The 18452-nt window shown below is 46.8% G+C and overlaps 1 protein-coding gene across 1 annotated transcript in view; it reads right to left on the reverse strand.

Moving 5' to 3' along the window:
* The window catches only part of LOC146830538 (X-linked retinitis pigmentosa GTPase regulator-interacting protein 1-like), a 429819-nt gene that overhangs the window by 106169 nt on the left and 305198 nt on the right, over window positions 1-18452 (reverse strand). Inside the window, exon 17 of the mRNA XM_085604749.1 lies at window positions 15447-15795. Coding sequence (XP_085460875.1) covers window positions 15447-15795 — 349 coding nt within the window. The remainder of the gene's footprint in view (window positions 1-15446; window positions 15796-18452) is intronic.

The raw sequence follows: 18452 nt of genomic DNA on the forward strand, positions 1-18452 counted from the left end.
CTCGGTCTCTTTTTTTTAAATTCAAAAGCAATCGTTCTTTATTTAAAAATTGGCCGGAACAAGTCTCAGTCCCTTGCTAAGAGCAAGAGCGATCATTCAATGTATCGTCTCCCATACCCCTGGATCATCAATTATAGGCGCAGCCTTTCTGTCCAGGTATTTCGCGTCTGGTTGTGATGCTGAAAATGTACCTTGGTTGGAGGAAGCATCGATTTCAAAGACTCGAAGCGTTGGTTCCGATACGAGTGAACGGTGAAGCCTTCATTGACGAACCCCTTTACGATGCAGGCACTGCATCATCATCGAGCCACACTGTCTGTCATCGTTCAGCTGCACAGTCCGTTGAAGTGATGTCGTTGATCGGCTCCTGCAGCGGCATCAAAGGCCAATGCGTCAGTTTCGATCAGTGTAAAGTCGTCACTCCATCGATTTTGATGGTTCTGTACAGCAGAAGCTACCTTTCAAGGGCCCAGGACTGGATTGGCATCACTTAGCAGGGAAGGACTCACAGAAGGCAGAGTCCAGGTGCTGTTGCAGAGTTGTAGGAATTCTTTGAAGGCCCCGAGGAGGCAAGCCAGCATGCCCTTGGAGTCACTCTGGGTTCAAGTGAGATGGGTCTAGTCCTTGTACTCACCAGCGCAGAGATCAGCAGGCAGCAGGGTAGCAAAGCAGTCTAGCAGAGTGGCAATCCTTGTAGCAAAGCAGTCTTTCCTCCTGTCAGAGTTCTTCACAGGTCCAGTATCTGCTCCTGGCACGTACGTAGGTTTGAAAATCTGCTACAACAAAACGAAATCATGGAATTTCTCCAAAATTATTACAGAATACTGATGCAGGAAACGTGGTGTCTAGAACCAACATACATTACTGGATACACAGGCTATCATTAATTGGCAGTGAAGACGTCAAAAGTTGGTCATCCTAAAGGAGGTCTTGCACTTTTCTGTTTGACAAATTTTAACTGGCAAATAGAACACTTGGAATTTGGGATAAATTAGATCCAGGGATAATAATAGTAAGTCAGAAGGACAGCTGGGTGTAGACGGCAATCGTATTAATAAATGTTTATATCCACCCAAGAAAAGAGTCAAAAGAGGAGCATATGAAAATCTTACGTGAAATACTCAAAACAATTCGTAGACAATATAAACAGGCTCTTTTTATGATCAGAGGAGACTTTAGCACTGATCTATGTAAATAAAAGAAGATGAAGAACCAGCATCCAAGCGGGAACATTTATGGAACCGATTTGGAAAACTTGGACAAAGGCTTCTGAATGAGAATACAAAAGAAGGACACACCGGCTTCTATCACCTTTCTGAGTGGAAATAAGTGTTCAACATTAGACCACACGTTAGTAAGTGAATTTGCAATGCATCAGGTATGCCACTTTCAAATAAGCACTCGTACGGAGAGCGACCACTTTCCTCAACATTCGAATACATTACAAGTTTGAGTGGAATCAATTAACAAAAGAGCTAATTTCGACTCCTGTAACATTTAATTTAAAAATGTTAAAATGGCGGGGAAAGGGGATAGATAAGCTGATGAGGGAGGTGTACAACATGCTAGATCAATTGACACAATAAAAAACAAACACACCAATTGGGACGATGAGCAATTAAAAGAAGGAGAACAACAGAAGGCATGGGAACAGTTAAAAAACACGCTATTGTAAAAATTCCCAACAAAAAACAGATATGTAAGAACAATTCAAAAGGAAAACACAACGGGGGAACTGGAAAGCAACCTTGGCATAGTGGGAAGCTTTGTAATGAAAAAATGCGAATACTGCAAGAATGCAGAAAAATCACAAAACAGTTAAAGCAAGGAATAAGACCTGATAAAAGCAGATGACGTAAACCAAGAACCCAGTATAAGAAAAGTTGTTGGGAAAAAAAACAAGATATTAAGTCGATCTGTGGAACAGACTTCTTGTCTCAAGTAAACAACAGAATAGTAAAACAATTCTGGCAGATGATAAATGGCTTGTCTTTCTGACAGACATGACATCAAAACGTAGGGATAAATGCAGCCGCGAGGGCAACACACGTGCCTGAAATGAACACCGAACCAGAACCCAAAGGAAAGTGGGACCAAATGGAAGGAGACTCTAAAATGAGCACAAGTCAAGCCTTAATAAGACAGACTGAATATGTTACCGACAAAAGGGACAATGTGAATACAATTCACAGTAAGGAAAATCTGTCACCGGCTGAGGACAAAGAACAACTAGAACAAATCACAAAGAAATTAAAATCAGAAGGGGCAGCTTGACTGAACGGAATACCCAATACTCTTTTTAAAGGAAATATAACTTACTGGGCCCAGTATTTCACACTTTTCTTTAATGAGCTACATCATACGGACAACATCCCCGATTCTTGTAAAGGAAGTATTTTCCAGACAATATTTAAAAGTGGAAACCCGTCAATACCAACAAGTTATAGTCTAATAGCATTAATAGACATGGAGGCAAAGCTCTACGCAGCCTGTGTAGTAGAGCATCTTAAATCTTGGCTAGAACCATTAAGCATTTACCTCGAATGTAAACAGGGTTTAGGGCTGGCATGGGGACACTAACAAACCTAACTACATTGACATTATTAGCAGAAAAGGCCAAAAAAGGAAACCTCAGCTTCTTGCCTGCTTTGTAGACCTTAAGTCTGCACTTGACCGAGTGCCACGGGGGCACTTATGGCAAAAAATGGCCTCATGGAGCATACCAAATAGCCTATTGAAGGCAATCACAGCTTTATACAGGAACTTGGGCCCAGGTTGAAATTGGAGACGGTACGCGTGTCACTAACTAAATTGATACAAAAAATGGTCTAAAACAGGGGTGCGTTTTAGCAACATGTTTGTTTACTATATATCTGACAGATACCACAGAAGTACTCCAGAACATCAACTACCATCCGCCAATTTTGGCTCAAGAGGAAATAGGATCTCTTCAGTATGCAGATGACATTGCCCTATGAAGCCAAACGTCAATAGGATTGCAACGAAGCATGAAGGCCCTCAAAAGTTATATGGACACCCAAGGGTTAGAGTTAAACCTGAAAAAACACAAACGTAGTACGACTGGTAGACTCAACAAACAAGAAGCACTCTTGGTTCCAAGAAGGGAAGAAAGTCGAGTAAGTCAATGCATATAATTATCTGGGATTTAACGTGGAACACCAAATGAAAGGTAAGCAACATATAGAAACAATGCAAGCGAAAGCCCAATCACTAACCTATGACTTCAAAGTGTTAAAAAAGAAATTGAGCTGTCCTTCATTAGGCCATCTGCTAACAGTAATGTGCACCCAGTTAATGCCAACAGTGACATATGGCATGAAAACGCTAAAAGGTCGAGAAGTAGTTATCTTAAACAAAATACAAACAAGAGTATATAAAACCGTGTTTAACATTCAGAAATCAGCATCCGCAGCCCAAGTGCGCTTAGAGTTTGGATTGTTGAACCAAAAACATCAATGTACAGGTGCGTTTATAAAATGATGCTGGAGACTTCACGCATCTGACAGAGGATCCATCAATAATTTGTGCTGGCAGGAAATTGAGGAGCAAAAACAGAATAATAAAACAGGATCCTGGGGTCAACATCTAAACCAGGATATCAAGGAATTAGGAGTACAAGAAGCCTGGAGTGCGAGCATTTGGAAACAGACTTTTTACAAAGTAATACAGGCTACAATCAAGCAACTGTCGCATTTAACAGACAAGAACACCTTTAAGCTAAGACGACATGCCTGGACAGTGATCAATTTATATTAAAAACTGTTGCCCCAGGAGTATCTCACAGCACACTTCTCATTGTCAATAAAGCACCAGTTTATGCAGTTCCGATTTGGTATGTGAGAAAGAAAAGATCTAATCCCAACCTGGAAGGACCAGTCCCAAAACCAAGGAGGTCGACTGTGGAAATATAAGGAAGAAACTTTGGTTCACATCTTCTGCGTTTGCCCGAAGTTCTTGAAAAAAAGCAAAAAAATGCTGAAAGGAATTTTTTGAAATTTGAAAATTTGATCCTGCAGGCAAGCGGTAATTACGTAGCTTGGTGGCTCCTATATACCCCTAATTTGGGGTATAACATTTGTAAAAGCAAATACCAAAGTAATGGAACAACTATCATAAAGTACTGTGAAGAATTGGAGCAGTGCACTACCAGACGTGTCTATACCCAATGACAGAAACTAGTCAGTTCCTTCGTATAAATCAATTCTTTATTTCAGATTTCCAGAAGAAATATATGAGACCCAGCCAACGCGTTTTGTTCAACAGATTGAACTTCGTCAGGGCATAAAAATATAATGGGAGCTATTAGAGATCCGTAGCGAATGGTTACCCCAAATTCATTATACACGGTAATAAGTATCCGAAATATCAGTTCTCAAACTGTGAATCACTATTCTGTGTGGGGCTCCTTGATAATTCGTTTTGCATCCTGGAGTGAGGAAGGAGCCTTCTCGACCGCTGGCACACACTGGGCCCTTATCAAGGAGGCCCAATCAGAATATTGATTCACAGTTTGAGACGTGATATTTCAGATACTTATTACCGTCTACAATGATAAACGCGTTGGCTGGAGCTCATGTGTTTTTTCCTGGAAATCTGAAATAAAGAATTGATTTATACGAAGGAACTGACTAGTTTCTGTCATTGGTAAAGACACGTCTAGTAGAGCACAGCTCCAATTCTTCACAGTATCCCAACTGCTTGGCAGTTTGCACCTTGCAGGAGGAGCGGTTTGTGCACACCACCACGACCAACTACTATTGTCAACACTTACAAAGGGAACGAAGCAGAGAGGTGCAGCTAGTGAGGTCCGCCCTTGGTTCTGTGACATTGTTAACACTATCATAAGGTACTTTAGTTGCACTTTTATAAAGAAGTAATATTGGGTTATGATAATTGGAGAACATGTAATAACAAAGTAACATTGACTAATTTACACAAGAATCTTGCACTTTAAATCCTAGGACTATATTAGTCATTAAGGAAAAACTGTTATCACTCCGTTAAGAAATTTAAAGAACAAGCAAATGAAAGAACAAGCATTGAAGGCTGACCTTTGTGGGAGATAATTATTATAAAATCCTGCATGATGGTCCCTACTCCAGGACAAACTTTGGTCTAGGTGTACCACAGATGAGAGATGATCGATGCTGCATCCATTTCCACTCTTACACATCTAGTCAAATCAGCTTTCCATCTAGTCCGATTCGGATGTAGAAATGATCTCCACTTCACAGAATATTTATTATTTTGCCATGATCAGTGCTAAGTCTATGATGTTTCTGCTGAATGTACCCACTTTTGGCCCCAGCATTAGCCCCAGTAAGCGCTCTTTAGGGACTTCCAGATTTCCCAGTGTCCCTATGGCATACCGCAAACCTCCTTAGTGTGTTGAGGAGGGCAGCTAATCCCATCCTCTTCGTCGGTGTGAGGGAAGACTACATCTGCAGCTATACCTCCGTTTCAAAGGTTTAGAAACAAGGGAGTTGAGTGATGGACCCTGCATGCCTTCCTGGCATGACTTTTTGACTGGAAGAAATATCTAGGTCCTTGAGTCGTTGCTCCTCTATTCATCAGGCCTCGGACGGAGCCACCACATGTATTGGGGGGAATCCTCTTATCTCTTCCACTTTATCGCCAGAGCTCTAATCCTCTTGGTTGAGCCACTCCAGGCCTTCATCACTTGAGGGATTTGGAGACTGAAGCCTTGCAGCCAGAAAGCACAGGCCTCTATGGGATTGCTCCATTAAAGCCTTTCACAAAACCAGCACAGAAGAGGTGTCCTCAATGGATGGCAATAGCTCTGCCGAGAATAAGGAAAAGAACAAAATAAAGGTTGAAAACTTGATGGAAGGTGCCCTAACCACTAGAAAGAAGTTACAGACCAAGGCGAGCCGTCACTCGTGTGTTCATTAAGCCTGCCAATTTAGACAAAGTAAAAGTGCCAACTCGCAAGGAACCATAATGCCACTGAACATCACTGGCTAAGCGGAGCAAAGTAAAGTAGTGTATCAGATATTTCTTGATATTCGGAACGTTTAGGCATTAAACCAGGGGCCCATTGTCTAAACTTTGAGGCAACGCGGCGCAGCAAGAAAGGTTGCTGCGCTGCTTTGCTTGAAAGGGAGAGAGCCGAAATGTTCCATGTTTACAAAGTTAGGGAGCATTTCTGCTCTCTACTTGCACTGGTACACTGTGTGCAGCCTAGCGCAAATGCAGGCATGCTTGCACAATAGTTGGGAAAGCATAGCATTTTGATGCATTTGCATATTTTCAAGTTTCTCTAAATCTGGGAATGCACCAAAATCCATGGTTAGATGCAAAGACTTAAAAAACATGGGCCCAGATTTGTTGGGGGCTACCACAAGCCCAGCAGAATGACATAGACAGAGTCAGTCAACATTATAGCAGATGTAGGCATGAGGGGAGGGTCATCTTGCGGGGCAGAAGAGATAAAAAATGACTAAGTGTTGCTGGTAGCTGATGGGTTTGTCAGTGGAGAATGAAAAAAGGGAAGTGAAAAGACATTGAAAAAGTGAGCAAAGCATCTGTTGGGAAAATACTGGTCGATGGGAAAAATGCTAAAGAGCTAAAGATAAAGAGAGAGCTACTCAGAGTAAAAGAGGGGGTGTGAGGGAGCATGAGAGACAGCAGAATGAAGAAAAAGAAGGGAGAATAGATGTACGCATACATGGGTATGTTGCATAGTCCTAGTTAAGAAGCGGCCAAGGGCTGATCCAAACAGGTGCAAGCTCAAAGGTGCAGTTTGGGGACATTACAGTGAAATAGGTGATAGGTGTGGTCCTATTATTTGGACGGCTAACGTACCTTGAAGAGGTAAGCGTTCAGTTACCTTCTGACTTTCAGAATGGTTGGCAAAAAGGTAAACTGGCAAGAAAGTGAGAGAGACAGAAAACAGGACAAAGCGCTACACAGAGTGAGAAGAGGTAAATACAGCTGCGAAATAAGAAGACAAAAGGGAGAGAGCCTCATAGCTAACACAGAGTAAACAGGGTGTAAAAGAAAGTGAGGGGAGCAGATAGGTCAGGGAAGAAAATTGTGAGAAATTTGGGTTGTGGGTTAAGGCGGGGAGAAACCCTCCTCAGGCAACTGCCACAATCCTTGTCAGGGTGAACCACAAAAAGACACCAAATTAACCGGTGTTTAACCCTCTGGTAGCTTGGCACAAAAGCAGTTAGGCTTAACATAGAGGCAATGTGTACAGTATTTATGCAGCACTTAAATAGTAAAATTCCCACACCAATTTAGATAAATAGAGTAAATATTAATAAATTATTTGACAACAAAATTGAAAATTCCAATCAGTAGAACTAGAGATATGAATTTTTAAAGTTTAGAGTGAAAAATGGCACCTAAAATATCAAATCACCAACTGCAGACATCTAATCACACTAGATCAAGGCAAAATCGAAAGTTATGGTAGACGGCGCTAGACTACGGGTCAGATGAACGAGTCACTTACCTTCGGTAACGCTTTTTCTGGTGGATACAATATCTGCCTGTGGATTTCTCACCTTGTGAATATCCCCTGCGCCAGCATTCCACGGAACTTTTCTTTCCCAGCACTCCACGTCGACGTGGGCGACGTCATAATGCATCGGCTCCGCTCGCGACTCCGTACGACGTCACCAGAGCCATAAGCAGCCCACGTCGGCGTGATGACGTCAGTTCCACCCATTTTTTCCGAGCCTTCGAGGCGAACAGGTGAACCAACGACAACTCCAAGTATACACAGTATACAATATACAATCAAATATACACAGTACATAAACAAAAGGAAAGCTAAATAAAACAAGCATTTCCTATCAATGTACCAGAAAGCATAACAACATCTCAAGCAAGACATCTTTTAAGGTATACAAAGGTGGACAACGGGGAGGCGGGTGGGCCAGTGAGGAATCCACAGGCAGATACTGTACCCACCAGAAAAAGCGTTACCGAAGGTAAGTAACTTGTTCTTCTGATGGATACATCTGCCAGTGGATTCCTCACCTTGTGAATAGATTCCACACAGCAGTCCCCACTCCCGGAGGAGGGTGTCCACCTTCCTATACCATAAAGTCTTGCAAAACAGAGCGCGCAAAGTGTCCCTCCCTCCTCATCTCAGAGTCCAAGCAATAATGCTTTACGAAAGTATGGAGGGAGGCCCAAGTCACGGCTTTACAAATATCTGCCACAGGAACACCCCGGGCCAAAGCAGACGTAGATGACTTAGCTCTAGTCGAATGAGCTCTAATGCCCTCAGGAGGAGTCTTACCAGCCAGGGCGAAGCAGATCTTGATGGCAAGGATGATCCATCTCGACAGCGTATGCTTGTGCACCGCCTTACCCTTCGAATGACCAACGTAGCCAATGAAGAGTTGATCATCTAGACGAAAGTTCTGTCCAGATAAAAACTCACAGCCCTCTTCGGGTCCAGGTGATGGAGTCTTTCCTCCTCTGTGGAAGGATGAGGAGGTGGATAAAAAACAGGGAGAGTATTGGACTGCCCCAAATGAAACGGAGTAACAACTTTCGGCAGGAAGGCAGCCCTGGTCCTGAGAACCATCCGTTCAGCATATAAGGTAAGAAAAGGAGGTTTGGAACTTAGAGCTTGAAGCTCACTCACCCTCCTTGCCGAGGTTATGGCTACAAGAAAGACCACCTTAAAGGACAACAGCCTCAAAGGACAGCTATGCAGAGGCTCAAATGGAGAACCCATTAGAAAGGTTAAAACAAGATTAAGGCCCCACTGAGGCATTACAAAGGGAGTGGGAGGAAACCTGTTCGTAAGGCCCTTGATAAACCTCAGAACAACCGGAGATTTAAACAGTGACGGTTTATCTGGAAGGCATAGAAAAGCCGATAAGGCCGAAAGATAGCCCTTAACCGTGGCCACAGCACAGCCCTGCTGAACCAAGGAAAGAGCAAACTGAAGCACATCAGAAAGATGAGATTTTAAAGGGTCAATGGACCTCTCTCCACACCATTTTACAAATTTAGACCACCTATAGGAGTAAATGGACTTGGTGGAGTGTCGCCTGGCCGATAAAATAACATCCACCACATCAGGCGGGAGAGAGAATGAACTCAGGTTGCCCCGTTCAATCTCCAGGCATGAAGGTGTAAGCTCTGGAGGTGGGGGTGTAGAACCTGCCCCTCCGACTGCGAGAGGAGGTCTGCCCTCAGAGGGAGACGGAGCGGCGGGCGCGAGGAGAGGTGGAGAAGATCTGTATACCACACCCTTCTTGGCCAATCCGGGGCAACCAAAATAACTTGGGCCCGGTCTTGGCGAATCCTCCACAGAACCCGAGGAATCAAGGGTATGGGAGGAAACGCGTAAAGGAGTTGTGAGCCCCAACTCAACTGAAACGCGTCCCCCAACGCCCCCTGCATCGGAAACTGGAGACTGCAGAATGACGGGCAGTGCGCGTTCTCGAAAGTGGCAAACAGGTCCACCCTAGGGGTTCCCCACGTCCGAAAGACGTAACGAACCACCTCCGGATGGAGCCTCCACTCGTGATCGGCGGAGAACTGCCGACTGAGACTGTCCGCACGCACGTTCAGCACCCCGGCCAAATGATTTGCCATCAGACAAATCCGATGGTCCGGAGCCCAGGACCATAGACGCAGGGCCTCTCTGCAGAGACAAAGAGACCCCACTCCTCCCTGCTTGTTGACATACCACATCGCGGTAGTGTTGTCCGTCAGGACTTGAACCGACTGACCGCGAAGGGAAGGGAGGAAGGCCTTGAGCGCCAAACGAATCGCCCGCAATTCCAGAAGGTTGATGTGAAGCAACCTCTCCTCTGGAGACCAAAGACCCTTGATCTCCAGATCCCCCAGATGAGCACCCCACCCTAGGGTGGATGCATCCGTTATCACTGTGGCCACCGATGGAGGAAGATGGAAGGGCTTTCCTTGGGACAGATTGCCCTCCACGCTCCACCAAGATAGATCCGCTGCAGCTTCTCCGGAGATCCTGATCGACTCCCTGAGATCTCCACTGTGCTGATACCACTGCCTGCGGAGGCACCACTGGAGCGCCCTCATGTGCCAGCGTGCATGGTTGACCAACAGAATGCAGGAGGCGAACAGACCGAGCAGGCGAAGGACCTTCAGAACTGGAACAACCGCTCCATTGTGGAATAAAGGGACCATTTCCTGAATGTCGAGAATCCTTTGAGGAGGAGGGAATGCTCGACACACAGTAGTGTCCAGTACCGCCCCTATGAACAGGCCGCGTTGAGAGGGCACCAGGTGAGATTTGGGCACATTTATCGAAAAACCCAAGTCGAATAACAGCTGAGATTTTACCTGCAGATGACGCTGCACCATCTCTGGGGACTCTGCCTTCAGAAGCCAGTCGTCCAGGTAGGGGAAAACCGGAATCCCCGACCTCCTGGTATGAGCAGCCACCACTGCCATCACCTTCGTGAAGACTCGAGGTGCGGTAGTAAGACCAAACGGGAGGACCGCAAACTGGTAGTGTTGCGACCCAACCGTAAAACGGAGATACTTCCTGTGCGACTTCAGGATTGGGACATTAAAGTACGCGTCCTGCAAGTCGAGCGACACCATCCAGTCTCCTTGCTGCAACGCTTGAAGAACCTGCGCAAGGGTCAGCATCTTGAATTTCTCCTGTTTCAGGTAAAAGTTCAAGATTCTGAGGTCTAGTATCGGATGCAATCTGCCGTCCTTTTTGGGAATCAGGAAATACCGGGAGTAGCACCCCTGACCCCTTTCCTGCTCCACCTCTATTGCACCCTTCTGAAGCAAGGCTAGAACCTCCTTCTGCAGGAGAAGCAGATGGTCTTCTGAGCAATAACCTTGGCAAGGAGGGTAAGGGGGAGGAAACTCCCGAAAGGGATGGGCGTACCCAGTCTCTACGAGGTTCAAAACCCAAAGGTCTGTTGTAATAGATTTCCAACCCCGTAGAAAGTAGGACACCCGACCTCCCACAGGACTTACATGATCCGGGATGGGGGATCAAGGGCTGCTTCCCTGAAGCCTCATTGGGAGCAGAGGACGACGACGAAGAAGAGGGGTTGGGACCAGAACCTCTATAGGACCTATAGAGGGGATTCTGTTGTTGCTGCTGCTGCTGCTGAGGCTGTCGGAAGGAGCGAAAGGATGATCTTCCGAAACCCCTAAACTTTCGAAAAGCTAGACCCAAGGACTTTGCCGTCAATCTGCTGTCCTTAAATCATTGTAGGGCAGAGTCTGCCTTTTCCCCAAACAGTTTCTGTCCGTCGAATGGCAAATCCACCAATGTGGCCTGAACATCCGCAGAGAATCCAGAGGAACGGAGCCACGCCTGTCTTCTCGCGGCTATAGATGAACCCATAATTCTTGCCACCGAGTCCGCTGTATCCAGCCCTGACTGGATCACCTGTCTGGCAGCCGCCTGAGTGTCCGCAACTACCTCCAAGAAGGACGTCTTATCACCCTCAGGCAATTTAGGGGCTAAAGATTTTATAGAGTCCATCAAGGCATGAACATAGCGTCCCAGCAGACACGTGGCATTAGATGACTTCAGAGCCATACTTCCTGAAGAGAAAGACTTTTTAGCCACCTGATCGATTTTCTTGGACTCCCTATCCGCTGGAGACTGAGGGAAAGGACCCGAAGCATGTTTCAAACAAGAAGCCTGCACAACTAGGCTCTCAGGAGATGGATGTGTTGACAAAAAATCAGGATCCCCAGGTGCCACCCTGTACCTTCTTGCCACCTGTCTGGAAACCGCCGGAGAAGAAAGAGGTTTCCTCCACACCTCCAAAACCGGCTCCAAGATGGCCTCATTGAAAGGCAACAAAGGCTCCGAAGTTGATGTCGGAGAATGCAACACCTCCGTAAGCAAGTTAGACTTGTACTCCACAGAGGGCAGCTGCAAATCTAACAGATCTGCAGCCTTCTTAATTACCACATGGTAGGGTGCCAATTCCTGTGGTGGAGAAGATCTTGCAGAAGTATGTTCCCACTCTGGGGTCGTATCCAAACCACTTGCTTCTTCTATTCCTTCAAATTCATCCGAAGAAGTGTCGACTTCACCTTCCTCCACCTCTACTCTATACCTTCCTTCCTCCAATACCCTCTGGGCCTCCCTCCTTGATCGAATCCAGGGAGCCGGCGTCGTCGACGTCGTACGCGGCGTCGGTGGAGCCAGAGGTACCGGAGTGGGCGGAGCCACAGGAGTCGGTGGCGCCGGACGCGGCGCCAACGGCGTCGGCAACGGCGTCGAAGAAGGCTCCGAAACAAGATGATCCATCCGAAGCCTTGACGGATCTCCAATCGGCGCCGGAAACTGCCACGAATGCGCCATCGGCATAAAGGGCAGAAAGGGGGCCTGAGCATAATGCTGCGGCACCCCTAGCGTATATGCCATAGGACCCACGGGACCAGTTGGTGCTCCGGATGGGAAGGCCGCCCTATTAAATATACCATACACATGGCATTAAGAAATTGCGTTGAATCGGTACCTGGAGCCGGGAATTGTGGATAAGGAACAGACCCTGTATCCCTTTGTGGAGTATTCGGCATCGGCTCCGCAGCGTCTTCTACCGGAGCCGCAGATTCATCAGGCACCGGAGCAGGCTCTTCCTGTTCCTGCTCATCAATAGAGACCTCCGACTCCACTGGAACCGGAGACGACGCCTTCGACGGAGCCGGTGACTGCGCCGGGGACTGCGCCGATGAACGCGCTGGAGCCCGCTTCGGCGAAGGAGATCCTCTCGGAGACTTCGAAGGAGAAGGTGACAAGTCCTTGCTTCGACGCCGACGGGGCGAAGTCGACCTCGATTTCCTGCTCTTCGAGGAACGACGTTGAGAAGAATGCTTTCTTTTTTTATGATGCTTCTTCGACTTCGACGACCTCGAAGTCGACGACTCCCGCCTCGACTTCTCCTTCTTCCTCCCTCTCTTCTCCTCACCGATCTTTTTCATAAAGAGTTTAGTCTTTCTCTCCTTCAGCGCTTTAGGATTCCTCCTCCTACAGCACGCACAATCTTCCACATCGTGGTCCGAAGAAAGGCACCACAAGCAGTCTTGATGCGGATCAGTCATGGACATTAGACCTCCACATTCCCTACAGGGCTTAAAGCCCGACTTCCTCGTCAAAGACATGCCAGATTTTCAACAGTAACACAGCAACACTACAAAGTAGCTAGAGAGCACTGGGAAAAACCGTTGCGCGTCGACGGCGCGGAAAAAAGGGAACTGACGTCATCACGCCGACGTGGGCTTCTTATGGCTGCGGTGACGTCGTACGGAGTCGCGAGCGGAGCCGATGCATTATGATGTCGCCCACGTCGACGTGGAGTGCTGGGAAAGAAAAGTTCAGTGGAGTGCTGGCGCAGGGGATATTCACAAGGTGAGGAATCCACTGGCAGATGTATCCATCAGAAATATTAAATGTATTGGGCCCAGTCTCTGACTACCTCGGACTTGGAATACATTTTGGAAGAAAATGTCTGAAAAGGTCAAGTTCAGCAGCGTAAGACAGCTGGCAGTGACCGAGGAAGCGGCGTCGTCATCAGGGAGTGTTGGAGGAAGTCGCGGTGAAGATTCCAGTGCTCAGACTCAGTCTCTTTTTTGGACGTCAAAAATCTCCAGCGGGACCAAGCTGAAAGCTGTAGCTGACAAAGACTTCATGAGGCTGGAGACCACTTTTGCAAGCAGCCGTTGAACAGGATTTGTTGCTGTGGAGAAGAACATAGCATGGGCTGCTGCAGAGTCAGGCGACTGGTGATGCACCTTGGGCGGATCAACAAGCAGGTAGGTCTCGGTCTCCTCTCGATTCTCACAGCACTTTTTGCAAATTATTTTTTCTAAGTCCCAAGTTTTGGATTTGAGCTATCTGGGCACCTTAAGCCCGACACCCAAAGGCCCAGGACTGGAGAGGCACCACTTGGAGGGTCAGGATGCACTCTGGAATTGTCCAGATGTGGGTTCAAGATGGTTGGAAGCTTTTCTATCGCTGAGGCTCTGATCAGGAGGCCAGCCAACTAGCCCTTGGAGTCCCTTTGGAAGTTCTTGGTTCAAAGAAAAGAACAGGGCTCAAGTAGCAAGTTAGACCTCTGGGGCTCAGAACAGGCACAGGCAGCAGAGCCGTCCTTCTTGGTGCAGCAAACAGTTCTTCTGAAGTGCACAGTGGGCCACAGCATCAGGCTGTCCTCTGAGAGTACTTCAGCTGTTCCAGGAGTGAGCTCAATAGTGGGTCTGGGGGTCCTGTTGTATATCATGTGCATCCTTTGAAGAGAGAGACATTTCTGGAGACTTCACCTCACAGTGGTGTCTGGAATTACCTGCCTCCCAGCCCTGGTCCCAGTCTGCCTGCCTGCACAGTAGGCTAGTGTGAAGTTCTTTGTGTGAGAGCAGGGCACAGTCTATTGAAATGCAAGTGGGGATGTGCCCCCCTCCTGCCTGAAATGGCCCATCCTGGCACACCTAGTTCCTCTATCAGTTGGCTGTCTGGGAGGAATACACAAAGGCCAACTTCCAACCACACTCAGTCATGTGACTCAGGACCAAGCTGCAAGCATCAAATGGGTTGAACAAGAAGATGCCAATTTTCTGAAAATGGCATTTTCAGAACTGTGATTTAAAATCCGGCCTTACCATTGAAGAGGATTTTTTATTACAACTTTTTAGACATCAATCATGACTTTTCTACTTGCTTCCATTCAAACGGTAGCATTTATTAAATGTAATAGGGTAACCCAATGTTATTCTATGGGAGAGGTAGGGTTCACAGTAGTGAAAAATGAATTTGAGATTTTTTCGCTAACAGGACATGTAAAACTTAAAAGTGCATGCCCAACATTTGAATTAAAATACGCCCTGCCCTATTTGCTGTCTCAGTTGTACTGTAATAAAAAAATAAGTTTTAGGAATGGCAAGAGGGTTATTTTGTCAAGTCGAATTAGCAGTTTAAAACTGCATTCAGGCTGCAGTGGCAGGCGTAGATATGTTTAAGGGGCCTCTTAAGTGGGTGACACAATAACTGCTGTAGTACTACCAGCAGCATTTACATTACCAGCCCTTTGTATCTAGTTTACCACTTTACTAGGGTATCATAAGTAAATTAAATATGCCAGTCAGGTGTCATTCAATGGTACCACGTTTTAGGGAGAGAGCACAAGCACTTTAGTACTAGTTAGAAGAGGTAACGTGCAGAGCCCTAAGGCTAATAAAATCGAATTCAGAAAAATAGGAGGGGTGAAGGCAGAATGTTTTGGGAAAATGTTAAGAAAGATGTACAGAAATCAACAGCAAAATATAAAACAAAAATGTATACCTAGTGAGAAGAGGGAGAGGAGAATGTGAAAAGGAAAGAGAGGAGGGCACTGAATATGAGAGGAAACAAAGATGCAAAGTTACATTCAGTGAGGAACATGTCACTTGCCAGCCAGTGCCAAGCAATACTCTACCCTTGATTGGTCGCCCATGTGCCAGGCTGAGTAGAGGAATCTGAGCTTTGCCCAGGTAACAGCCTGGCTCTGTATCCTCATCATCAAAAACATACACCCACAGTGAATTGAACCGCAGGTAGTCGTCCAAGTCGGAGGTCACCGGAAGAGGGAAAGTGATATTGTCGCCAAAGTAGGGGTTGTTGCTGTATGGCACGATAGGGGTGTCATGGTCAGGGAAGTCAAAGAAACGGTAGATTGCATATGGGCTGGGCTGTGAGCCAAGCCAGCGGCTCCGCACACCACTGCAGCACTCCAGGCATACCACCAGCTCGTTCTTCTGTCCCCCAGAACCAGGGGCTCCCCAAGCCTGAAACATAAGTAAAGGATTTAAAAAACACGAATGACCCGTGACTTTCATTACTTCTACCTGGGATGCATATCTAAGGAGGAAATTAGGCAGATAAATTGTGGTCTTTATGCTGTATAAGTTTTAATATCTGTTTGTTTGATAAATGTGGGACAGGGGCTGGTGAGGTGGGACAGGGGCTGGTGAGGTGAGCCCAGGGGATGTGCTTGAGCTTATGTCATGTATCAGCAGCTGAAGAGGTAAGCGCTATAGGTGTATTCTATGAAAGTCCCAGGACATGTTTCCTACAGTGTGTAAATATATGTTACGGGTTTCATGAGGTGTGTCCCAGATTGTGTTAAGTGGCAATCTCAGAATCAATTTCCTATTGTATGGGTTGCGTTCCTGGGTTGTATTATATCCTAGACTCTGTTTCCCACACTATATAAAGATGGTACAGGTCTCACTCCGTGCTCTATGGGGGCCTTTATTATTACATGATGAGGTGAGTTTCAGTGTTGTATTCTATGGAGGTTCCAGCACCTGTCTCCTACAGAATGAGTTGAAGTCCCGGGCTGTATTCTATGACTAACCTAACATCTGTTTCCTAAAGGTGCAAAGGTGGTACAGGGGCTCTGAAGTGAGTCTCACATCATGCACAATGGGGTCCCAGACCCTTTTTTCTCCATTCTGTGGAAGTTCTAGGGTTGTATCCGAGGAGGTTCCATGCACTGTTTCCTATAGTATGCAAATATGTTACAGGGGTGCTGAGGTGAGTCCTAAGGTTGTATGCGATTGAGATCAAAACTTTGTTTTCTAAATAGCTGATACATGGCTTATGCTGGGGGATCCTTGGAGGTGATTCTGTGCATATGTCGGTGATTCATGGCGTGTTGAGAGGAGTCTGTGTGCATTCAATGGAGATCCTGGGAATTATCTCAGAGATAATGTTGGAACAGGGATTAGTGCAGTGAGTGCCAGGTCACATTCAGGCAGGGCCAGACTGGGAACTGAAAGCAGCCCTTGCAAATTTTGCCAGAGCAGCCCCCATCCGGCGCATAGCGAGCGAGCGCAGTGAGCTAGCCCAACCACTACTAAGGGGGGTTTGGGGAGGTCTCCCCCCAAGAATTTTTTTTTTAAACAGACCAAAATGGTGCATTTTACAGCACATTTTTCATTACAAATTAAATTTTATTAACTTTTAACTAACAGTAAATAGTACATGATGACCTTAAAGAGCACCAGGTTATCCAGTCATTATGCCTACAATAAAGGCAGGTCAGGTGCCTCAGTGCCTGAATGGTCACGAGGGGTGGTGGTGGTGGTAGACCGTGGGTGTGGCGCTGAAAGCAAGTGTACGTGGGCTGCGGCCTGCAAGCAACTGCTGCACGGCACACTGTCCCTGCGCATGCACAGTGCAGTAGCTGGGTCTGGTATGGTAACTTGGGTTACATTTATTAGTGTGTGTGTGAGGCACAAGGACTACTAAATTCAACCCAACTACTGCACCGCAGCATCTCTGTCTGTCTGTGCGGGTAAAAAGCACCACTGCCATTCGTGAGCGAGAGGCCCCCTCACCAATAACACTTGTGCTCTTTCTCTGCAGAGCAGAGGCAGGAGTGCACACTGCACTGTGCATAGCTGCCAAGGCAGGAGTGCACACTGCACTGTGCACAGCTGCCAAGGCAGGAGTGCACACTGCACTGTGCACAGCTGCCAAGGCAGGAGTGCACACTGCACTGTGCATAGCTGCCAAGGCAGGAGTGCACACTGCACTGTGCACAGCTGCCAAGGCAGGAGTGCACACTGCACTGTGCATAGCTGCCAAGGCAGGAGTGCACACTGCACTGTGCATAGCTGCCAAGGTTTCAGATTGCTGTCTGTCCATTTTCATAAGTTCAGGGTAATTATGAGTGATAGTCAATGACTATGAGTGACACTTTCTCGCGAGCAAAAATCAAGCAATGACCATGAGGGAAACATATAGGTATCAGAAATTACAGTACCCCTCGATGAGCACAGTTTTCAAAGTCACTGTCAGTACCTGTCCTCAATACCCCTCAGTGAACACAGTCTTCAATGCTCACTCGGTCAGTACCTGCCCTCAATACTCCACAGTGAACACAGCCTTCAGGGTCACTTGGCCAGTACCTGTCTTCTGTACCCCTCACTCAACAAAGTCTTCAATGTTCAATTAGTCCGCATCAGTCCTGAGATACCCTCAGTGAGTACCTATTCTCAGTGCCTATCCTTAGTACCCCTCCCTAATTTGCCAGTCGTCCGTGCTTCTCGCTCAATGCCAGTCTCAGTTCCCCTCAGTGCCAGTCCTCAGTGACCTTCACAAATACTAGTCCTCGGACCTCCTATCCCCTCCCCTCATTAATAGTAGTATTCAGTACTTCTTGTTCAGGGTCAGTCCTCTTTAAGCACTAGTCCTCAGTACTGCTCGCTCAGTAACAGTCCTCTATGGCCCTGCGTGAATACCAATCTTCAGTGCCCTTTCCTCAGTGCCAGTCCGCATAATCCCTCTCCAGTGACGGTCCTCAGTGTCCCTCTGTTAGTCCTCAGTGCCAGTCTTCAGTACACTGTGCAAAGTACCAGTCCTCAGTGCCCTTCTGTGAGTACCAATCCTCAAGACAGTCAGTGAGTACCAATCCTCGGTGCCAGTTTTCAGTGCT

Source organism: Triturus cristatus, chromosome 5_1 (genome assembly GCF_964204655.1).
Source record: "Triturus cristatus chromosome 5_1, aTriCri1.1, whole genome shotgun sequence".
Lineage (NCBI taxonomy): Eukaryota > Metazoa > Chordata > Amphibia > Caudata > Salamandridae > Triturus > Triturus cristatus.